Genomic DNA, 20829 nt, shown 5'->3' with positions numbered 1-20829 from the left:
GGTATTAACCTGAAGGTGACACCTGCACAGGTGTGTCAGTGTGTGTCAGTGAGGAGGCTGAGACTGTTGCAGCTGCCAGATGTTTGCAGATGTTCCAGCTGCATGAGGCTGAGACTGGTGGTCCAGCAGGTCTGATGTGGTTTACAGACTTGGGGTGGTGCTCCTGCAGCTCTAACTGGTTTTTGTCCAACAGAGCGGTGCTCTTCAGGTGTCTGCCCCCCCCACCCCCCCCCACCCGAGTCCAACATGGACACGTTTTTCCGCCGTCACTTTAAGAGGAAGGACGCTGCACTGCAGGTGGAAGCTGAGGCCACTTCCTGCCGCCAGCGAAGGCCCAGCGTGGCCGTCCCCACCAGTAAGGCCCGCCGCCGGTCCAACGTCGGCCTCCCTTCCTCCACCCTGACCCAGCGGCGACGGTCCAGTGTCCAGCTGCAGGGTGCGTTGCCCTGTGCGGGCGGGGGGCGTTTGGCGAAAGCATCCAGACACAGCAGGTTGGCAGGACACGGTCGCAGGCGCTCCAGCACCACCACTCCCAGCCTGAACCCGAGGTTCGCCGTGAGCAGGAAGAAGGTGGGGAAGCTGCGGACCATCGACACCCACCTACTGGGGCCGTCCATGCTGCTGGCCAGTCTCATCCAGATGGCTGAGGAGGAGGAGGAGGGGCTGGGGGCGGGGCTGCCGACTGGAGAGCAGCAGGTGGAGGTGAGGGGCGGGGCCAACAACAGGAGGATGTTCTCACGCTCCAGCAGCCTCCACTCAGACGGAGATGAGGACAGTGACGATTACTCCAGCAATGACGACAGCCAATCAGAAGCCAGTCAGCCGTCGGAGGCGGAGCAGCTGGCCGAGGAGGAAGACGACGCCTCCTGGTCCCCTGATGGACACGTCTCTCACTCCTCCACCCTGGAGGTGATGAGAAAGGCCCCCCAGCTGCCGGCGCCCTCGCGGCCCCTGATCCGGGCCCCTCGCTGCCTCCGCAGGAACTCATCTCAGGTGTGTTCAGGTGACTCGGCTCCTTACAGCCGCTGCCGCGCCCCCAGCCAGAGGAGAAGGAGGAAGATCTCCACCATCTCCAAAGCTGGGAGCCCCTGGCCTGGGAGAGGGCCCCCGCTGCCCAGCCGCAGGGCCTCAGTCTACTACCTCACCCACCCGGCCTTCTACAGGGGCCCCGGGGCCCTCAGTCCTCTGGGGGCCCACGGCTACGACTCCCGCCTGGAGAGCTGGAGTGCCTTCCTGCTGTATGTAGCCGGCTGCTGTTTGATAAGTTAGCTTAGCTCAGTTAGCTCAGCTCAGTTAGCTCACCTAGCTTTATTAGCTCAGTTAGCTCACCTAGCTTTATTAGCTCAATTAGCTCAGCTCATCCTCAGTGTGGTGAAACGCCTCTGAGTGTGTGTTCAAGTGTGTGTGTTTTCCTCCTCCCTCCTCTGGGTGTTCACCTGGTTTCCTGGTTTTACTGCAACATGTCACCTGGCTAAAGAGTTGTTTGTAGTTTTAGATCTGATGTGGAGAAAGTGAAAGTAGAGAGGTGATGAGAAGGTTCAAGATTTCTTCACTTGTACCTGTAGATGTTCTTAGTGCAGAGGAGATAGGAAATACAGGTGAGGAGGCAGAGTCATGAAGGGACGGAGGATGATGACACAAACATCCTCATTAGCAGCTCACACAACGACGACTGATCACAGCAGCTCTGTTGTTAAGGTTCATGAATGTGTGTGTGTGTGTGTGTGTGTGTGTGTGTGTGTGATGTCACAGCATAGTGAATAGTACACTTATAAACACAGTAAGACCCCCTCATGCAGACACATGGGGTGTGTGGTGAATGCTGGCTGCTCCTGATTGGCTGACACATACAGTATCTGTGTGATTCACCTCATCAATAAAATGGTGTGATCAACAGGTTCATCACTGCAGTAAATCAGTGCTTACTGTATATGAGGCTCCAGGTAACCATGGCAACAACAGTAGTGATGACATGAACAATTGAAATCAGACAAACAAATTTATGTTTGAATCAGATTTACTGTGAGGGCCTTCATCCTCCACCATTTAAAGGAAACATTAACACAAATAAAACTATAAATTAATAAAGTCAGAATCAAACAGTGTCTCTTGTGGTTTCAGGAAAGCCATCGCGAAGTCAGGTCTGCAGCATGCGGCGACTCAGCCAAGCATCTCAACGTCCAGTCAGAGCGACCCGCTGCAGGAGCCCAGTAGCACCGTGGACTGGAGCGTGAGTCACTGACAGATAATATCCTCACTAATATCAGGCACTGCTCTCTGCACACACTGAAAGTCTAATGTTAACTGATCAATAATAAGGAACTGTGGCTCTCAGTCCAGATGAAGCGAATGAATGAATGTCTGAGAAGGGAAACACTGGGAAACCTTCTTTAATGAAGATGAAGACACAACATGAAGGAGGTGGGAGCAGAAGGACCTGAGGTCTCAGGTCTTCAGGTCTCAGGTCTTCAGGTCCTCAGCTCTTCAGGTCTCAGGTCCTCAGGTCCTCAGGTCTCAGGTCCTCAGCTCTTTAGGTCTCAGGTCCTCAGGTCCTCAGGTCCTCAGGTCTTCAGGTCTCAGGTCCTCAGGTCTCAGGTCCTCAGCTCTTCAGGTCTCAGGTCCTCAGGTCTTCAGGTCTCAGGTCCTCAGGTCCTCAGGTCTCAGGTCCTCAGCTCTTTAGGTCTCAGGTCCTCAGGTCCTCAGGTCCTCAGGTCTTCAGGTCTCAGGTCCTCAGGTCTCAGGTCCTCAGCTCTTCAGGTCTCAGGTCCTCAGGTCCTCAGGTCTCAGGTCCTCAGCTCTTCAGGTCTCAGGTCCTCAGCTCTTCAGGTCTCAGGTCCTCAGGTCTCAGGTCCTCAGGTCTTCAGGTCTTCAGGTCCTTAGGTCTTCAGGTCTCAGGTCCCCTGGTCTTCAGGTCTCAGGTCCTCAGGTCTTCAGGTCTCAGGTCCTCAGGTCTCAGGTCCTCAGCTCTTCAGGTCTCAGGTCTCAGGTCCTCAGGTCTCAGGTCTCAGGTCCTCAGGTCCTCAGGTCTCAGGTCCTCAGGTCCTCAGGTCTCAGGTCTCAGGTCCTCAGGTCCTCAGGTCCTCAGGTCTCAGGTCTCAGGTCCTCAGGTCTCAGGTCTCAGGTCCTCAGGTCTTCAGGTCTCAGGTCCCCTGGTCTTCAGGTCTCAGGTCTTCAGGTCTTCAGGTCTTCAGGTCCTAAACCACAGACGTGGACCACAGTAATAAGACGCCTCACTGTGGGTTTTGGTTCTACAATATGAAACAAAGTGAGGAGAGACTCCCGATCAAATCAAACACTTTAAAAGTAGAGCTGCAAAATTTATTGAAATCTCAATATGACCAAGTGTGTATGACCAAATCTGAAAAAAATCACTGTTAGCATTAGCATTGTTAGCACCATCAGTGTTGTGGTGCTACGGAGATGCCCTGGCCTACAGATCATATTCTCCAGACATAAAGAGAATTTACCAAAATAATCACAATATGATTTTTTTGCGTATCGTGCAGCTCAATTTAAAATAAATAGAGAAGCGCTAATAGCATCATGTGACCCTGAGCAGGACTGTGGTCCTGAACATGTTTTTGTGTTTCCCACTCTTTTCTGTCACAGGACAATGCCCAGTTCGGGGACCACATCTGGTTTGAGACCAGTGGGTCTGGAGACTTCTGTTATGTTGGAGAGCAGTACTGCGTCGCCAAGTCGCTGGTGAGTCACAGAGTCATGTGACCTGCTCAGTGGGTGTTTCACAGCTGTCACTCTTTAAACGAATAAATGAAAGATTTCAAACATTTTAACTTCCCTCATTTCAGGGGTCTGGAGGGCAAGAAAGTATTTTTTTATCTTGTTATCTTGAGATAACCCCCCACCCCCCACCCCCCTGCTCATAGCGTTTACAGTCTGTTACTACACAACAACTCTGTTCTTGTTTTCTGCAGCAAAAGTCTGTGGCGAGGAAGAAGTGTGCCGGGTGTAAGATCTCAGTCCACACCATGTGTATGGAGCAGCTGGAGAAGGTAAAGCCTGGACCAGGTCTGGATCATGTTTAGATCAGGTGTGGATCAGGTCTAGATCAAGTCTCGATGAGGTGTGGACCAGGTCTGGATCAGGTCTGGACCGAGTCTGGATCAGGTCTGAATCAGGTCTGGATGAGGTGTGGATGAGGTGTGGACCAGGTCTGGATGAGGTGTGGATGAGGTGTGGACCAGGTCTGGATAAGGTGTGGATCAGGTGTGGACCAGGTGTGGACCAGGTCTGGATCAGGTGTGGACCAGGTCTGGATCAGGTCTAGATCAGGTCTGGATCAGGTCTGGACCGAGTCTGGATCAGGTCTGAATCAGGTCTGGATGAGGTGTGGATGAGGTGTGGACCAGGTCTGGATAAGGTCTAGATCAGGTCTGGATCAGGTCTGGATCAGGTCTGGACCGAGTCTGGATCAGGTCTGGATCGGGTGTGGACCGGGTGTGGACCTGGTGTGGATGAGGTGTGGATGAGGTGTGGACCGGGTCTGGATCAGGTCTGGATCATGTCTAGATGAGGTCTGGATCAGGTCTGGATCAGGTGTGGACGAGGTGTGGATCAGGTGTGGATCAGGTCTGGACCAGGTCTGGATGAGGTGTGGACCGGGTCTGGATCATGTCTAGATCAGGTCTGGATCAGGTCTGGATCAGGTGTGGACGAGGTGTGGATCAGGTCTGGACCAGGTCTGGATCAGGTCTGGATCAGGTCTGGATCAGGTCTGGATGAGGTGTGGACGAGGTGTGGATCAGGTCTGGACCAGGTCTGGATGAGGTGTGGACCAGGTCTGGATCAGGTCTGGATCATGTCTAGATCAGGTCTGGATCAGGTCTGGATCAGGTCTGGATCAGGTCTGGATCAGGTCTAGATCAGGTCTGGATCAGGTCTGGATGAGGTGTGGATCGGTTCTGGACCGGTTCTGGACCGGGTCTGGACTAACAGAGTTAATGAGTCTCTCTGTCTCTGTGATCAGATCAATTTCAGGTGCAAGCCATCGTTCAGAGAACCAGGATCTCGAGCCATTAGAGAGGTCAGTGAGTCACTGCTGTGATGTCATCGACTCTGTCACATGATCACAACACATTCACTGTCACATAAACAACATGAACTGTTGATTCACTGTTTCAGTCCAACGTGGTGAGACATCACTGGGTCCACAGGAGACGTCAGACAGGGAAGTGTCGACAGTGTGGGAAGGTGAGTGTCCACCTGTCTGTCTCTCTGTCTCTGTCTCTGTCTGTCTCTCTGTCTGTCTCTCTCTGTCTCACTGTGTGATTGTCTCTCCCTCTGTCTCTCTCTGTCTCTCTCTCACTCCCTCTGTCTGTCTCTCTCTCTGTCTCTCTGTCTCACTGTGTGATTGTCTCTCCCTCTCTCTCTCTCTGTCTCTCTCTCGCTCCCTCTGTCTCTCTCTCTGTCTCTCTCTCGTTCCCTCTGTCTCTCTCTCTGTCGCTCTCTCTCTCTGTCTCACCGTGTGATTGTCTCTCCCTCTCTCTCTCTCTGTCTCTCTCTCGCTCCCTCTGTCTGTCTCTCTCTCTGTCTCTCTCTCACTCCCTCTGTCTCTCTCTCTGTCGCTCTCTCTCTCTCTCTCTCTCTCTCTGTCTCTCTCTCACTCCCTCTGTCTCTCCCTCTCTCTCTCTCTGTCTCTCTCTCACTCCCTCTTTCTGTCTCTCTGTCTCTCTCTCACTCCCTCTGTCTCTCTGTCTGTCTCTCTCTCTGTCTCTCTGTCTCACTGTGTGATTGTCTCTCCCTCAGGGTTTTCAACAGAAGTTCTCGTTCCACAGTAAAGAGATTGTTGCGATCAGCTGCTCGTGGTGTAAACAGGCGGTAAGGTCACAACCTGTCTGTCTGTCTGTTTCAGGGGCAGATACCTGACTGGGTAACAACACTATAATAATCAATAACAGCCCTCCTCTTCTTGTATTGATAACTAATAGAACTCAGTCCAGTTCACTGGGGATTAGCTAATGTTAGCTTGTCTCCCTCCTGTGGTTACCAGGGAAGGGGGGGCTGTATCTGCTGTATGTGAGCTAACCGAGGCTATCTGAGCTAACTGAAGCTATCTGAGCTAACTGAGGCTATCTGAGCTAACTGAGGCTATCTGAGCTAACTGAGGCTATCTCAGCTAACTGAGGCTATTTGGGGCTAACTGAAGCTATCTGAGCTAACCGAGGCTATCTGAGCTAACCGAGGCTATCTGAGCTAACTGAGGCTAACAGTTGTGAATGCTTTATATATTGAAATACCAAAGGATGCGTGCGTCAGTCACTCACCTGCAGAAATGCAAAATACAGGTGTGTATGGTGTATCATACCTTTATTCTGGGTGGGCAGCTGTTGGTGACTTCCTGTCAGGTGACTACCTGTCAGGTGACTTCCTGTCTGTGACTTCCTGTCTGTGTTTCAGTATCACAACAAGGTGACATGCTTCATGCTGCAGCAGATAGAGGAGTGTTGCTCTCTGGGCGCTCACGCTGCCGTCATCATCCCCCCTACCTGGATCATCAGGGTCCGTCGACCACAGGTGCGCGCACACACACACACACACACACCCACACACACACACACACACACCCACACACACACACACACACACCCACACACACACACACACACACCCACACACACACACACACACACACACACACTCTCTGTACAAGTAGTACTGTACTTATGAGGACTACACTTTCTTAACTGTCAGTGGATTTATTCTGTGTCATGGTTCAGTTTTATCCAAACTGTTAGTTTGTATTTTGTGTTTGTATTTGTCGTCCATGTTTCATCACCCAATCTTTTTGTTTGTTGGTTTTCTGATGAATATTAGTGAATATTATTGAATACTGGTGAATATTGATGATTATTGGTGAACATTAGAGAATACTAGTGAATATTGGTGATTAGTAGTGAATTAGTTGGTTGTTTGATGACAGAATTAAACCAAACTCAACCGTTGGTTAACATTTGTTGTTTTTAAATGTTCTCTAGTAATACATTTATTTGACTAACTTGTAAAACCTCTTCTGCAGTGACCCGCTCCTGTGTGGTTGTTCAATTTGACAACACATTAAAATACAAAGAGCTCATCTTACTGTTCGTGCACAGTTTATTAGCAGGGTTCTGCACAGTTAGGGCTATGGATGTGGAATCTAACATCTTGGTCCTTCACTCAGTGCCTGGTTTGGTCTGCTAGATCTGGATCAGCTCTGAAACCAGTGTGAAACCAGGTCCAGCTCCTCCCACAGTAAAATGAAGGACACCTCTCTGTTTGTCTTCGTCCTGCAGTCGTCTCTGAAGTCCAGTAAGAAGAAGAAGAGGACGTCGCTGAAGTGCAACAAGACGAGTAAGAAGGGATCTGAGGTGAGGAGCAGAGATTGTTCACATATAGAAATCACAGAATCTATATCACAGCTGTTATAAATTAAACTTGGTGGTGCTGAAAAGGTACATCACTCTCCAGATGTTAGCTAACATCAGGTTCAGCAGATGGAGCCTCAGCTGCTGTTTCTTTAAATCACTTGTTCTTTATCAGCAGCATCAGTCTGACCTTTAATGACCCTGAATCGTCACAGTGAGTCTGAGGAGCAGCTCCAGTAAAAATAGAGTATTTGATGTATTAAGGTTAATGAGGTGGGAGAATGTAATGTAATAAGGTTAATAGCTCAGAGTCAGACTGCGGCTTTCTGTTGTGTCTCTCAGCTCCAAGATGGCCGCTGGAAGCCCTTCCTGGTGAAGCCCCTCCCATCTCAGCTCATGAAGCCTCTGCTGGTGTTTGTCAACCCAAAGAGCGGCGGGAACCAGGTAGTTCAACTCTTCAACACATCAATGCAGTGACCACAGGAGGGATTAATAACAGCCTGTCTGACTGACTGACTGACTGATGACTCTGTCTCTTCTTCTTTAGGGAGCCAAGATCATCCAGTCCTTCATGTGGTACCTGAACCCTCGACAGGTGTTCGACCTGACCAAGGGGGGGCCTAGAGAGGGGTAAGATCAGCCACTCTGACCCTCAGGGGGGTTGGGCGGGCACATCCTAGTTCCCTTGTTTGATCGCTCCTTGCATGACCCAGAAATGTTGCGGTGCTCCAGTTTCCTTATTCCTGATTGGAGGACTGTGTATGTGTGTGTGTGTGTGTGTGTGTGTGTGATATCACTCTGACATCATGCTGACATCACGCTGACATCACGCTGACATCACTCTGACATCATGCTGACATCACGCTGACATCACTCTGACATCACTGACGTCACTCTGACAGCACTCTGACATCATGCTGACATCACTCTGACATCACTGACGTCACTCTGACAGCACTCTGACATCATGCTGACATCACTCTGACATCACTGACGTCACTCTGACAGCACTCTGACATCACTGACATCACTCTGACAGCACTCTGACATCACTGACATCACTCTGATATCACGCTGACATTACTCTGACATCACTGACATCACTCTGATATCATGCTGACATCACGCTGACATCACTCTGACATCACTCTGATGACAAGGAAAAGTGTGTTTCCTCCTTTCCTTTCACATCTTTTCCTCACTTGCTGAGAGGGAGGGGCTAAAACACGAGTGAAAGAAAAATGGAGGCAGTTTATTCTTTCCTCTTCAAGCCCCCCCCACTTCACCTCAGTCATCCACAGACCCCCCCCAGTTCTCCCCAGTCTAACCAGTCTGACCAGATCTCCCCAGTCTAACCAGTCTGACCAGTCTCTGTCTCTTACAGGCTGGAGTTGTATGCCAAAGTGCCCAACCTGAGGATCCTGGCCTGTGGAGGAGACGGGACAGTGAGTCCAGCAGATTAAAATAATAAATCAATAAAATCATCGACTCAGACTCAGAACTGACATTAGTTACATTTTTAATTACATTAATGTAAATAATGTCAGTTGATCATCTCTCTCTCTCTTCCTGCTCTGGTTCAATGTTTCACTTGAATGTTGGTGAAATGATCTTGTGTTGAAGTTAACTTGAACTCTGGCACCCCCCAGTGGAGAACTGAGAACATTGTGTGTGTGTGTGCGTGTGTGCGTGCGTGCGTGTGTGTGGGTGTGTGTTCAGGTTGGATGGATCCTGTCGGTCCTGGACCAGTTGAGCCTTCGTCCTCAGCCTCCCGTCGGGATCCTTCCTCTGGGAACTGGTAACGACCTGGCTCGGACTCTGAACTGGGGCGGGGTGAGTTCTATTGGTTCTACTGGTTCTAGTGGACTCTACTGGTCCTACATCTTAAAGAGTTTTTACCGCTTCTAATTATGTTAACAACACTCATGTCCTCCTCCTCCTCCTCCTCCTCCTCCTGTCTCAGGGCTACACTGATGAACCCATCACAAAGATCCTGTCTCACGTTGAGGACGGAAACATTGTCCAGCTGGACCGGTGGAACCTGAATGTGGAGTCCAACCCCGAGGCGCGAGCAGAGGACAGGGACGAGCATCAGACAGACAAGGTCAGTGTCACACAGAGGTCAGAGGTCAGAGGTCACTCAGCCTCACGTTGTGTTTGACTCATGTCCCTGTTTGTCTCTCAGCTTCCTATTGACGTCTTCAACAACTACTTCAGTCTGGGCTTCGATGCTCACGTCACACTGGGCTTCCACGAGTCGAGAGGTCAGTCACACATACACTCACTCACTCACTCACTCACTCACTCACTCACTCACTCACTGTCTCTTTCTCTCACTCACTCACTCACTCACTCACTCACTCACTCACTCACTCACTCACTCACTCACTCACTCACTCCCTCACACATACACTCACTCACTCACTCACTCACTCACTCACTCACTCACTCACTCACTCTCTCACTCACTGTCTCTTTCTCTCACTCACTCACTCACTCACTCACACATACACTCACTCACTCACTCACTCACTCACTCACTCACTCACTCACTCACTCACTCTCTCTTTCTCTCTCTTTCACTCACTCACTCACTCAGTCTCTCACTCACTCACTCACTTTCTCACTCAATCACTCTTTCACTCTCCGCTCTCACTCATTCACGCTCTCACTTATTCTGTCTCTCTTTCTCTCTCTCTCACTCACTCACTCACTCACTCACTTTCTCACTCAATCACTCTTTCACTCTCCGCTCTCACTCATTCACGCTCTCACTTATTCTGTCTCTCTTTCTCTCTCTCTCACTCACTCACTCACTCACTCACTCTCTCTTTCTCTCTCTTTCACTCACTCACTCACTCAGTCTCTCACTCACTCACTCACTTTCACACTCAATCACTCTTTCACTCTCCACTCTCACTCATTCACTCTCTCACTTATTCTGTCTCTCTTTCTCTCTTTCTCACTCACTCACTCACTCACTCACTTTCTCACTCAATCACTCTTTCACTCTCCACTCTCACTCATTCACGCTCTCACTTATTCTGTCTCTCTTTCTCTCTCTCTCACTCACTCACTCACTCACTCACTTTCTCTTTCTCTCTCTCTCAGTCACTCACTCACTCAGTCTCTCACTCTCTCTCTCACTCACTCACTCACTCACTCACTTTCTCACTCAATCACTCTTTCACTCTCCACTCTCACTTATTCACTCTCTCACTTACTCTGTCTCTCTTTCTCTCTCTCTCTCACTCACTCTCTCTCTCAGTCACTCACTNCACTCTCACTTATTCACTCTCTCACTTACTCTGTCTCTCTTTCTCTCTCTCTCTCACTCTCTCTCTCACTCATTCACTCACTCACTCACTCACTCACTCACTCACTCACTTTCTCACTCAATCACTCTTTCACTCTCCACTCTCACTCATTCACGCTCTCACTTATTCTGTCTCTCTTTCTCTCTCTCTCACTCACTCACTCACTCACTCACTTTCTCTTTCTCTCTCTCTCAGTCACTCACTCACTCAGTCTCTCACTCTCTCTCTCACTCACTCAATCACTCTCTCACTCACTCACTCACTCACTCACTCACTCACTCACTCACTCACTCACTTTCTCACTCAATCACTCTTTCACTCTCCACTCTCACTTATTCACTCTCTCACTTACTCTGTCTCTCTTTCTCTCTCTCTCACTCACTCTCTCTCTCAGTCACTCACTCACTCACTCAGTCTCTCACTCTCTCTCTCACTCATTCACTCACTCACTCACTCACTTTCTCACTCAATCACTCTTTCACTCTCCACTCTCACTCATTCACTCTCTCACTTATTCTGTCTCTTTCTCTCTCTCTCACTCACTCACTCACTCTCTCTCAGTCACTCACTCTCTTTCTCTCTCTCTCAGTCACTCACTCTCTCTCAGTCACTCTCTCTCTCTCTCTCTCTCTCTCTGTCTCTCTGTCATTCACTCACTCACAAATGTTTTTTTTCTTTCTCATGAATGATCCAGGTGTCAAATCATTTTAACACTGTAGAAGAAGAATTTAGTTCACTGTAAAAACTGAAATAAAAGTATATTATGTTTAATATCAGCTGATCACAGACTGTGTTGTTGTTGTTTATCTGAAAAGCTGTTGTTGTTGTTATTTGTGTTTCAGAGGCGAACCCAGAGAAGTTCAACAGCCGCTTCAGGAACAAGATGTTCTACGCAGGGGTGAGAGTACTCACTGAGTCTGTCTGACCATCACACACTCACCTGTCTGACCTGTGTGTCTGTGTGTTTCAGACGGCCTTCTCTGACTTCCTGAGCGGGAGTTCCAAAGACCTCGCCAAACACATCAAAGTGGTGGTGAGTGGAAACAGAGATGACATCACTCTGACTGTTCGTCTTTTTCCTGTTGCCAACAAACCTCATGAAAAACTTTCAACCGGCTCCATGTCAGTCAGTCTCTGCGTCACAGCGTCCTGCTGTGTCTCATGTCTGACAGTGTGTGTGTGTTGCCCCCCCCCCCAGTGTGATGGGACAGACCTGACAGCCAAAGTCCAGGACCTGAAGCTCCAGTGTCTGCTGTTCCTCAACATCCCCAGGTACTTCTTCTCTCCTGTAGAAATCAGCATGTCAGACAGGAAGTAGAAGCAGGCTGTGATTGGTTCACTCTGTCAGTTACGCGTGTCTGTGCGTGTCTGTGTGTGTGTGTGTGTGTGTGTGCAGGTACTGTGCAGGCACCATGCCGTGGGGTCACCCTAGTGAGCATCAAGACTTTGAACCTCAGCGTCATGACGACGGCTTCATCGAGGTCATCGGCTTCACCATGACGTCTCTGGTGAGCTCTCATCAGACCACCTCAGACCCTCAGACCCTCAGACCATCAGACCATCAGACCCTCAGACCCTCAGACCACCTCAGACCCTCAGACCCTCAGACCACCTCAGACCCTCAGACCACCTCAGACCATCAGACCACCTCAGACCATCAGACCACATCAGACCACCTCAGACCATCAGACCACATCAGACCACCTCAGACCATCAGACCATCATGCATCAAATGCCTCTGGGACATTCATTTTTCACTTGAAATTTCAAATTTTCAAGATGGTCGCCGTTTCCGTTTCACAAGAAACATACATTTTACTCTCAGACAGATTTAAATAATTTGTGTAATGTATGTTTTAGATTCTCAGGATGTCAAAGTCACAGCTCTTAAATTTCCTCTGAACTTAATTTAAACAGTTTCTAACATGTCGTGAAACTTTCTGCATAAAACACAATGTGTTAACAAACCATTTATTATAATGATGAATCAAAAGTTCTGTAAGAGTCGACAGTCTGCTTGTTTTAACTTTAGCTTGCTAGGCTAACTCGCTAGTGCTAGGCTAGTTAGCAAGTTTTTTTGAGAGTAATATTTTTGCTGACATATACTTTGATTTCATTTTTTACAGTTAACTAAATTCTTCTTCTACAGTGTTAAAATGTTTGATTTGACACCTGGATATGAGAAAATAGTGGATGAACTTATGAAAAATAACATTTCCTTACCAGGAATGGCGGCCATTTTGAATTTTTGAGTGGCTAACGTGTATTATCCAAAGGGTAAAACCCCAGGAGGATTTGTGATGTTTCCAAGAACATCACAAATCTGCTCATTTATTTGAATATTTCAGTAGCTTCAAGTTTCATTTGTCCCACATTCACTTGAATGCCTCGTCTGACGTTTTATTGATTAGATTTAATCAGCTGTTTATTAATAGCCATATAATCCATACATGAAACCAGGAAACACCTTCGGGTCACATTATCTGATCAGCTGATGTCTATGTCCAGGCCACGCTGCAGGTGGGGGGTCACGGTGAGCGTCTGCACCAGTGTAAAGAGGTGACCCTCACCACCTACAAGTCCATCCCCATGCAGGTGGACGGGGAACCCTGTAAACTGGCTCCGTCCGTGATCCGCATCAACCTGAGGAACCAGGCCAACCTGGTCCAGAAGACCAAGAGGAGGATCTCCATGCCCCACCTCAACGAGTACGTCAGAACCTAGTCCCTCATACTGATCACCTGACCTGCAGTCCTCACTCAGTATGTGTGTTGACCCTGTGTGTGTGTGTGTGTGTGTGTGTGTGTGTGTGTGTGTGTGTGTGTGTGTGTGTGTGTGTGTGCAGTCAGCAGCCCCTCCCTGACACGCTGCAGATCAGAGTGAACAGGATCAGCATGGCAGCCTACGAGGCTCTGCACTACGACAAGGACCAGCTGAAGGAGGCCTGTGAGTCCACGTCCTCAGAGGGTCCACCGAGACCTGATCAGTCAGTCAGCTGATGTCATCACACGCTGATGACATCACACACTCACATGAACATGACTGGAAAACACTGACTTGACATGACTCCGCCCACTGCTGTTGCTACTTTAACCTGTACGTGTCCTCTCTCTCTGTGTCTGTCTCTCTGTGTCTGTCTGTCTCTCTGTCTCTCTCTCTGTGTCTGTCTCTCTGTCTCTCTCTCTGTCTCTCTGTCTCTGTCTCTGTCTCTCTGTCTCTCTCTCTGTCTCTCTGTCTCTGTCTCTCTCTCTGTCTCTCTGTCTCTGTCTCTCTCTCTGTCTCTCTCTCTGTCTCTCTGTCTCTGTCTCTCTGTCTCTGTCTCTCTGTCTCTCTCTCTGTCTCTCTGTCTCTGTCTCTCTCTCTGTCTCTCTGTCTCTGTCTCTGTCTCTCTCTCTGTCTCTCTCTCTGTCTCTCTGTCTCTGTCTCTCTGTCTCTCTCTCTGTCTCTGTCTCTGTCTCTGTCTCTGTCTCTGTCTCTCTCTCTGTCTCTCTGTCTCTGTCTCTGTCTCTCTCTCTGTCTCTCTCTCTGTCTCTCTGTCTCTGTCTCTCTGTCTCTGTCTCTGTCTCTCTGTCTCTCTGTCTCTGTCTCTGTCTCTGTCTCTCTCTCTCTCTGTCTCTGCAGCCATGCCGCTTGGAGTGATCACCGTCCCCGGAGACAGTGACCTGGAGACCTGCCGCCTGCTCATTGAGCGTCTGCAGGAAAACCTAGACCAGGTACAGCAGTAAAACCCTCCAGACCAGAGTCCAGAACCAGAATCCAGACCGGACTGGAGGTCACAGTTCTCCTGAGAGACTTGTGTTCATGTGTCGTCTCTGTTCCTGCTCTTTCAGGACAGTGACACGATGAGGGGGGAGTGTCTATCTTCACAGAAACTGTCCCTGAAGTGGTGTTTCCTCGACTGTGAGTCCACATCAACACACACCCCCGTCAGTCCGGCTCTCACAGAACCTGACCTGTGGTCTTGTCTTTCAGGTACGACTGCAGACCGCTTCTACAGGATCGACCGAGCTCAGGTATGACAGGTGTTCACAGACCCCCAGCTGGTCTTAGTCCTCTGAACTGGTTTTATGAACAGTACAGGCTGCAGACGTCAGCTGGTTCCTGAGGTTCTCCTGGTTTTCCAGGAGCACCTGAACTACGTGACGGAGATCTCTCAGGAGGAGCTCTACATCCTGGATCCGGAGCTCGTATTAAAGGAGACCGTGGGCACCTCCCCTGGGATGCCGGACCTGGTGGACTCAGAGGAGCACCAGGACCAGCAGAGACAGTTCGCCTTCCCCTGCTCCCCATCCTCCCCCACCTCNGGGGGGGGGGGGGGGGGGGGGGGGTCAGGTCTAGATTCCTCCTCTAGTGTGAGAAGGGAGGTGTGTCGGGTGGACTGCAGCTGGACCATGAACCCACAGCTCTGTGTTTCAGGGTGAGAGACTTCCAGAGGAGGAGGATCTCCAGTGACAGCTCAGTGGCTGATGCTTTATCCCAGAGCTCCTCCAAGACGACCCTGTGCAGGTAACTCACCTGTGCACATCTCTCAGGACTCTGCAGCGACCTCCACTCATTTTGTGAGGCTGATGATTTAAATTTAAACTTAAACCTAAACCTAAACCTAAACTAAATCTAAAACCTAAAGAGAAACATGAGATCACAGTCTGTTGACCTCAGTCACCACTAGAGGGCGGTGTAAACCTCATCAATTTAATAAGGGGACCTGATTAATGTCCTCTCAACACAACTAGTTTTATTCATGAATTTCATTAACAACAAAACTGCAAACACTTATTACAACAACAGTAAAATTAATATATTGAATATTATTTATATGGTAGTGATTTAGACTTCTGGGGGCCAGTCAGGGAGCCAATCAGCATGCAGCATGTCAGCACCAGGATCTAATAATGCTGTGATTGGCTGATTATGAGTGAGTAAAGAGACCGACCTTCAAAATAAAACATTATTACACAACAGTTAGTTCGACCAAGTAATCTGATTGGACGAGAGTCATTCCCTCAGTGCCGATATGGAGTATAACAGCTCTGGGACTTTTCCCTCCATGTATCACTCCTCTTCACAGCTGTTCTATCAACCGTTAATCAGCGTCACATTAACGTCGTTATCAATCTCAGACTGTAACAAACAAAGATGAAAATATTTCAGAAATAACGTTTGAATTAAATGATGTCCGGTCGTCAGGAGACGATGAAGGAAGAAGCCTGGACACTTCAGATCATATGACATCATCAGGTCAGGAAAATGTTTATGTGTTGCTTAGCAACAGTCTAGTACCAGTGCAGGTGAGGAATATTTGTGTTGGCATAGAAATAAATGATGAGATAAAAAAACAAATCATAATCTGTTGTTGTTTATTTAACTAACATGTTGCTCTAGGACCAATCAGATATCCAGAGCGTCACTCGCTCTGATGTTTCTGAATCATGTTCATACGTATCCAGAACTGGGTGGAGCTGGATTGGATCTGACCTCATCCAACCACAGACCACATGAGCCGACTGTCGTACCCATGTAATCACTGTCTTCATGTTGTACCCGTGTGACTGACAGGGTTTAAGTTGCTAACTGAAACCCAGACCTCACAGAACCTCACTCTGACCGTCCTCACCTGAACATCTTGTCCCACCTGTTTCTATGTGATCCTGAAGGAGGGAGGCAAAGTTCCTCAATGTCCATCGCTCCAACACCACCCTCGCTGATTTCAGATCCATGATTCGGTAGGACTCATTCTGTGTGTGTGAGCCGCTCCATCTCTGTGTTCCTGTGGTGGTTCACCTGTTCACCTGTTCTCCTGTTCTCCTGTTCTCCTGTCCTGTGGTGGTTCACCTGTTCACCTGTTCTCCTGTCCTGTGGTGGTTCTCCTGTTCACCTGTCCTGTGGTGGTTCTCCTGTTCACCTGTCCTGTGGTAGTTCTCCTGTTCACCTGTCCTGTGGTAGTTCTCTTGTCCTGTGGTTCTTCAGGTCCATATCTAACGGTTTCTCTTCTCTCTGACAGTCCCTCCAGTGCTATCTCACACCACCCTGAGAAAGGTAAAGGTTCTCACCTGAGAAACATTGAGCTGATCCACCTGTTCACATCTGTTGTATGTTCAGAGTCAGGTTCCCAGTGGACTCGGTTCTCCTGACTGTGTCCTGTGTTGTTCTTTTGCTCTGTAGAAGCAGAGCTGATCAGCTGCATCGAGGCTGAAGACCTGGACCAGGTGAGTCCAAAACAACAACTGGTTCTGAACCAGCTCATGTTTCATCTGTTCCTGCTCCAAGTTAAAGCTTCCACTATTTGATTTGAAGTGATTGAAGTGTTAGAGCATTTGTTTAAACCATCTCCTCTCTCAGGCTTCTCTCTGCAGCTCTAGTAACAACAGGTCTGTGAGCCAATCAGAAGAGAGGAGGCTCTGAGCCTCTCTTCTGATTGGCTGACTGTTTTCTGACTGATCCAATAAAAATAAAGCAGATTTCAGGTAAAACACTCAGAGAAACCAAATCCTGCAAGGTTTGGATGGTGGGTCCAGGTGGGCGGGGCTTGGTGACTGCTTTGTTGTGACATCACAAAGTTCCAGAAGTCCTGACGGCTGGTTTTAAGGCTCAGTTTCTGAATACAGGCTGTGTGCATTTCTCTGTGGACTGAGGCTTTGATACTTTCACAGTATTAATATAGAAGCTAGAGCTGATCTATAATCACACTACACATGGACACACACCTTTACACTGGAGGAGCGTTAACTATATTCTGCCTGCATTAAACACAATACAGCTAATGGAGCTCCACCAGCAGGGGGCAGACCTGCTGTTGCAGGACGCAGCCGGCTGCACGCTACTGCATCACGCCGTGCGGGTTGAGAGCAAAGAGATCGTCAAGTACCTCATCGACCACGGTAAGAGTCGACCATCAGATGTTAACAGCAGCTGGCGGCTCTAGGTCTCAAACCTCACAAACTCGTTAGTCAACATTGTCATTTTGTTCAAACATTAAAGAAGTGCTTCTGTGTTTCCGGCTGTTCAAGTGTAGATAAGAAGAAACGAAACTCCTGGTTCAACAATGAAACAAATAAAGTGAAGTAGAATAAAAGAGATAAACCAGTAAATAACATTACATCGAGAAACAGGAGTAAATACATTACAGAGTCATTTCTCTAGTTCTGTTCAAATACCGTTTCAGTTATTGTCGTTTGTGTTCTGGTTCTAATGCAGTGATCTGTTCTACTGACAGAACATCTCTATAAAGACCTGGAGCACATGTTACTGACAGATGACATATATATAATATATATATATATATATATACAACTGAGGCTGTTCACTGACTTTAAGAAAATAAGTCTTGAGTCAGTTGAAGAGATTTGTTAAGATGAAATAAAAGAAATGGTAACAAGGAAAAATCCAATATAAAGAGAAGAAGAAGTCATCAGTGTGTGTGTGTGTGTGTGTGTGTGTGTGTGTGTGTGTGTTGGACTGCAGGTGAATCTGTCATCAGATTATAACAACATCATCAGATTAGTCACAGGTGATATTGAAGGTGGACTTTAGTCCCTCTCCTCTGACAGCGACATGTTTCTAACTTTGTTTATTTTTACTTTCAGTTCCCACGTCTCACCTGGACGTCACAGAGAGAGAGACGTAAGTCAGCTTCTGTGTTCTCTGTACTAATGTAATAATAATTTAATGCTATAATATAATGATATTATCACATTATAATGTGATAATGTTATAGTATAATTACATATTGACAACCTTTGTTCCCACTGGCATCAGGCTGTATAACAGCCAGCCAAAGGAAGTGGACTAATTCAATTTACTTATTATTGTTTATTATTTATTATTAACTATTTTTATTATTATTAGCAATAAGCTAGTGGACACATGAACTTCCCCTAGGGGATAATAAAGTATCTATCTATTCATCCATCCATCCAATGTTATAATGTTATAATAATAAAATGTTACAATATTATAATGTTACAATAACATTCTAATATATTATTATTATAATATTATAATATTAGATTTGGGCTGATATTCATTACTGTATTATGACCTTACTTTACATTGAACTTGGCTTGTGACAAATGAACTGAACAGCAGATATATCGGATAATATTTAGTTATTTTATATATCATGATATTTATGCTGGACTGCATTAATATCAGAGTTCAGAAATCAGCTGAGTCTGAATAGTGTGTGTGTGTGTGTGTGTGTGTGTGTGTGTGTGTGTGTGTGTGTGTGTGTGTGTGTGTGTGTGTGTGTGTGTGTGTGTGTGTGTGTGTGTGTGTCAGAGGTGAGACAGCGCTCCACAAAGCTGCCACTTCCTGTCAGAGGAGCATCTGTCACTACCTGGTGGAGGGCGGGGCATCGCTCATGAAGACAGACCTGCAGGTAAACCACCTGTGACACACACTTCAAATGTTCCCGTAGTGGTCATGTGACTGTGTGATGTGTTGAGTGTTGGTGGGAAACAGCAGCTCCATCAGTGTTAGTGATGAGTGAACAGTGGGGGGCGAGTGGTGGCACTCACCCAGGGCTGNCAAACCCCCCCCACCAGGATCTGACCCACTTCTCTCAAGTGATTAATGTTGTGTGTCATTGAGAGACGAAGCGCCGCAGGATCCCGGCCCCGCTCCGACACACACAAAGGCCACGGCTCCCTGTCGCCATGGTGAAGCCAGTGGTAACAGGAAGCAGCCCATAATCTTCTTCTTCTTCTGCTCTCCAGCAAATGAAAAGAGTTCATGTGTCAGATGTGTTCTGTTTTGCATGTCTGTTCTTGTTAGTGTGTGTGTGTGTGTGTGTGTGTGTGTGTGTGTGTGTTTGTTAATGTGTATGTGTTAGTGTGTGTCAATTTGTCCAGTGTTGGTGCAGAGCAGAGAGAGAAGGCTGAGAGGCTAAAACTAAAAACTTGAAACTGTCTGTCTGTCTGTCTGTCTGTCTGTCTGTAAACTGTCTGTCTGTCTGTCTGACTGTCTGTCTGTCTGTCTGTCTGTCCGTCTGTCAGTCTGACAGTCTGTCTGTCTGTAAACAGTCTGTCTTTAAACAGTCTGTCTGTCTTTAAACTGTCTGTCTGTCTGTCTGTCTGTAAACTGTCTCACTGTCTGTCTGTCTGACAGTCTGTCTGTCTGTAAACAGTCTGTCTGTCTTTAAACTGTCTGTCTGTCTGTCTGTCTGTAAACTGTCTCACTGTCTGTCTGTCTATCTGTAAACTGTATGTCTGTCTGTCTGTAAACTGTCTCACTGTCTGTCTGTCTATAAAGTCTGTATCAGCAGATGATCAGTATCAGGACTCTAATCAGGATCAGCTAAAACCACATCAAACCACATGTCTGTGTCTTTCAGGGTGAGACTCCCAAACAGCACGCTGAGAGAGCCAGAGACCAGGACCTGGCTGAGTACCTGGAGAACCGCCAACATTACCAGATGATCCAGAGAGAAGACCACGAGACGGCAGTCTGACCTCCGACCTGTCTGACCTCTGACCTGTCTGTCCTTAGCTCTTTCATGTATCTACTCCCAGCTCAGTGTGTATATCAGGGTCAAAGGTCGTGTTTTAACTCCTCAGACTGAATGTAGTCCATTACTCCTTCCTGTCTGTTCAAGACAGGAGGCTGGTAGACTGATGACATCATGATCATCAGTTATTGTTTTTGTAGACTGATGACATCATGATTATCAGTTATTGTTTTGATCAAACTGCTTTAACTGACCAGAGATCAGTATTTGTTCTGTTGTCTGGTCCAAACTGAAGGAAACCTCTGGACACTAAAGTCAATTCAAACTAGACCACAAAGACTCGTTTCTGAATGTGTTTCAATGAGCTGAACGTTAGCAGTCTGAATGTTAGCACTCTGAACGTTAGCAGTCTGAATGTTAGCGCTCTGAATGTTAGCACTCTGAATGTTAGCACACTGAACGTTAGCAGTCTGAATGTTAGCACTCTGAACGTTAGCACTCTGAATGTTAGCGCTCTGAACGTTAGCACTCTGAATGTTAGCGCTCTGAACGTTAGCACTCTGAATGTTAGCACTCTGAACATTAGCACACTGAATGTTAGCAGTCTGAATGTTAGCGCTCTGAACGTTAGCACTCTGAATGTTAGCACTCTGGACATGAACGTTAGCACTCTAAGCGTTAGCACTCTGAATGATAGCACTCT

General features: G+C 47.8%; 1 protein-coding gene across 1 annotated transcript; it reads left to right on the top strand.

The window, feature by feature from the left end:
- Positions 1–246: 246 nt before the first annotated feature.
- Positions 247–20554, top strand: LOC111233712 (diacylglycerol kinase zeta-like). Its single transcript, XM_022761592.1, is given in 30 exon segments — positions 247–1238; positions 2122–2230; positions 3610–3705; positions 3936–4013; positions 4988–5044; positions 5143–5211; positions 5767–5838; positions 6418–6534; positions 7293–7367; positions 7707–7808; positions 7912–7994; positions 8749–8809; positions 9084–9197; positions 9328–9468; positions 9550–9628; positions 11524–11579; positions 11652–11714; positions 11880–11953; positions 12078–12189; positions 13190–13389; positions 13527–13627; positions 14303–14394; positions 14512–14581; positions 14654–14694; positions 14806–15013; positions 15327–15339; positions 17402–17559; positions 18265–18301; positions 18959–19058; positions 20013–20554. Coding segments are annotated over 30 exon segments (3687 nt in total). The 3' UTR covers positions 20130–20554.
- The last annotated feature ends 275 nt before the right edge of the window (positions 20555–20829 follow it).

Source organism: Seriola dumerili, unplaced genomic scaffold (genome assembly GCF_002260705.1).
Source record: "Seriola dumerili isolate Sdu_G_001 unplaced genomic scaffold, Sdu_1.0 BDQW01000417.1, whole genome shotgun sequence".
Taxonomy (NCBI): Eukaryota; Metazoa; Chordata; class Actinopteri; order Carangiformes; family Carangidae; genus Seriola; species Seriola dumerili.
The sequence above is the reverse complement of the archived record's forward strand: the minus strand, read 5'-3'. Positions and strand labels throughout refer to the sequence as shown.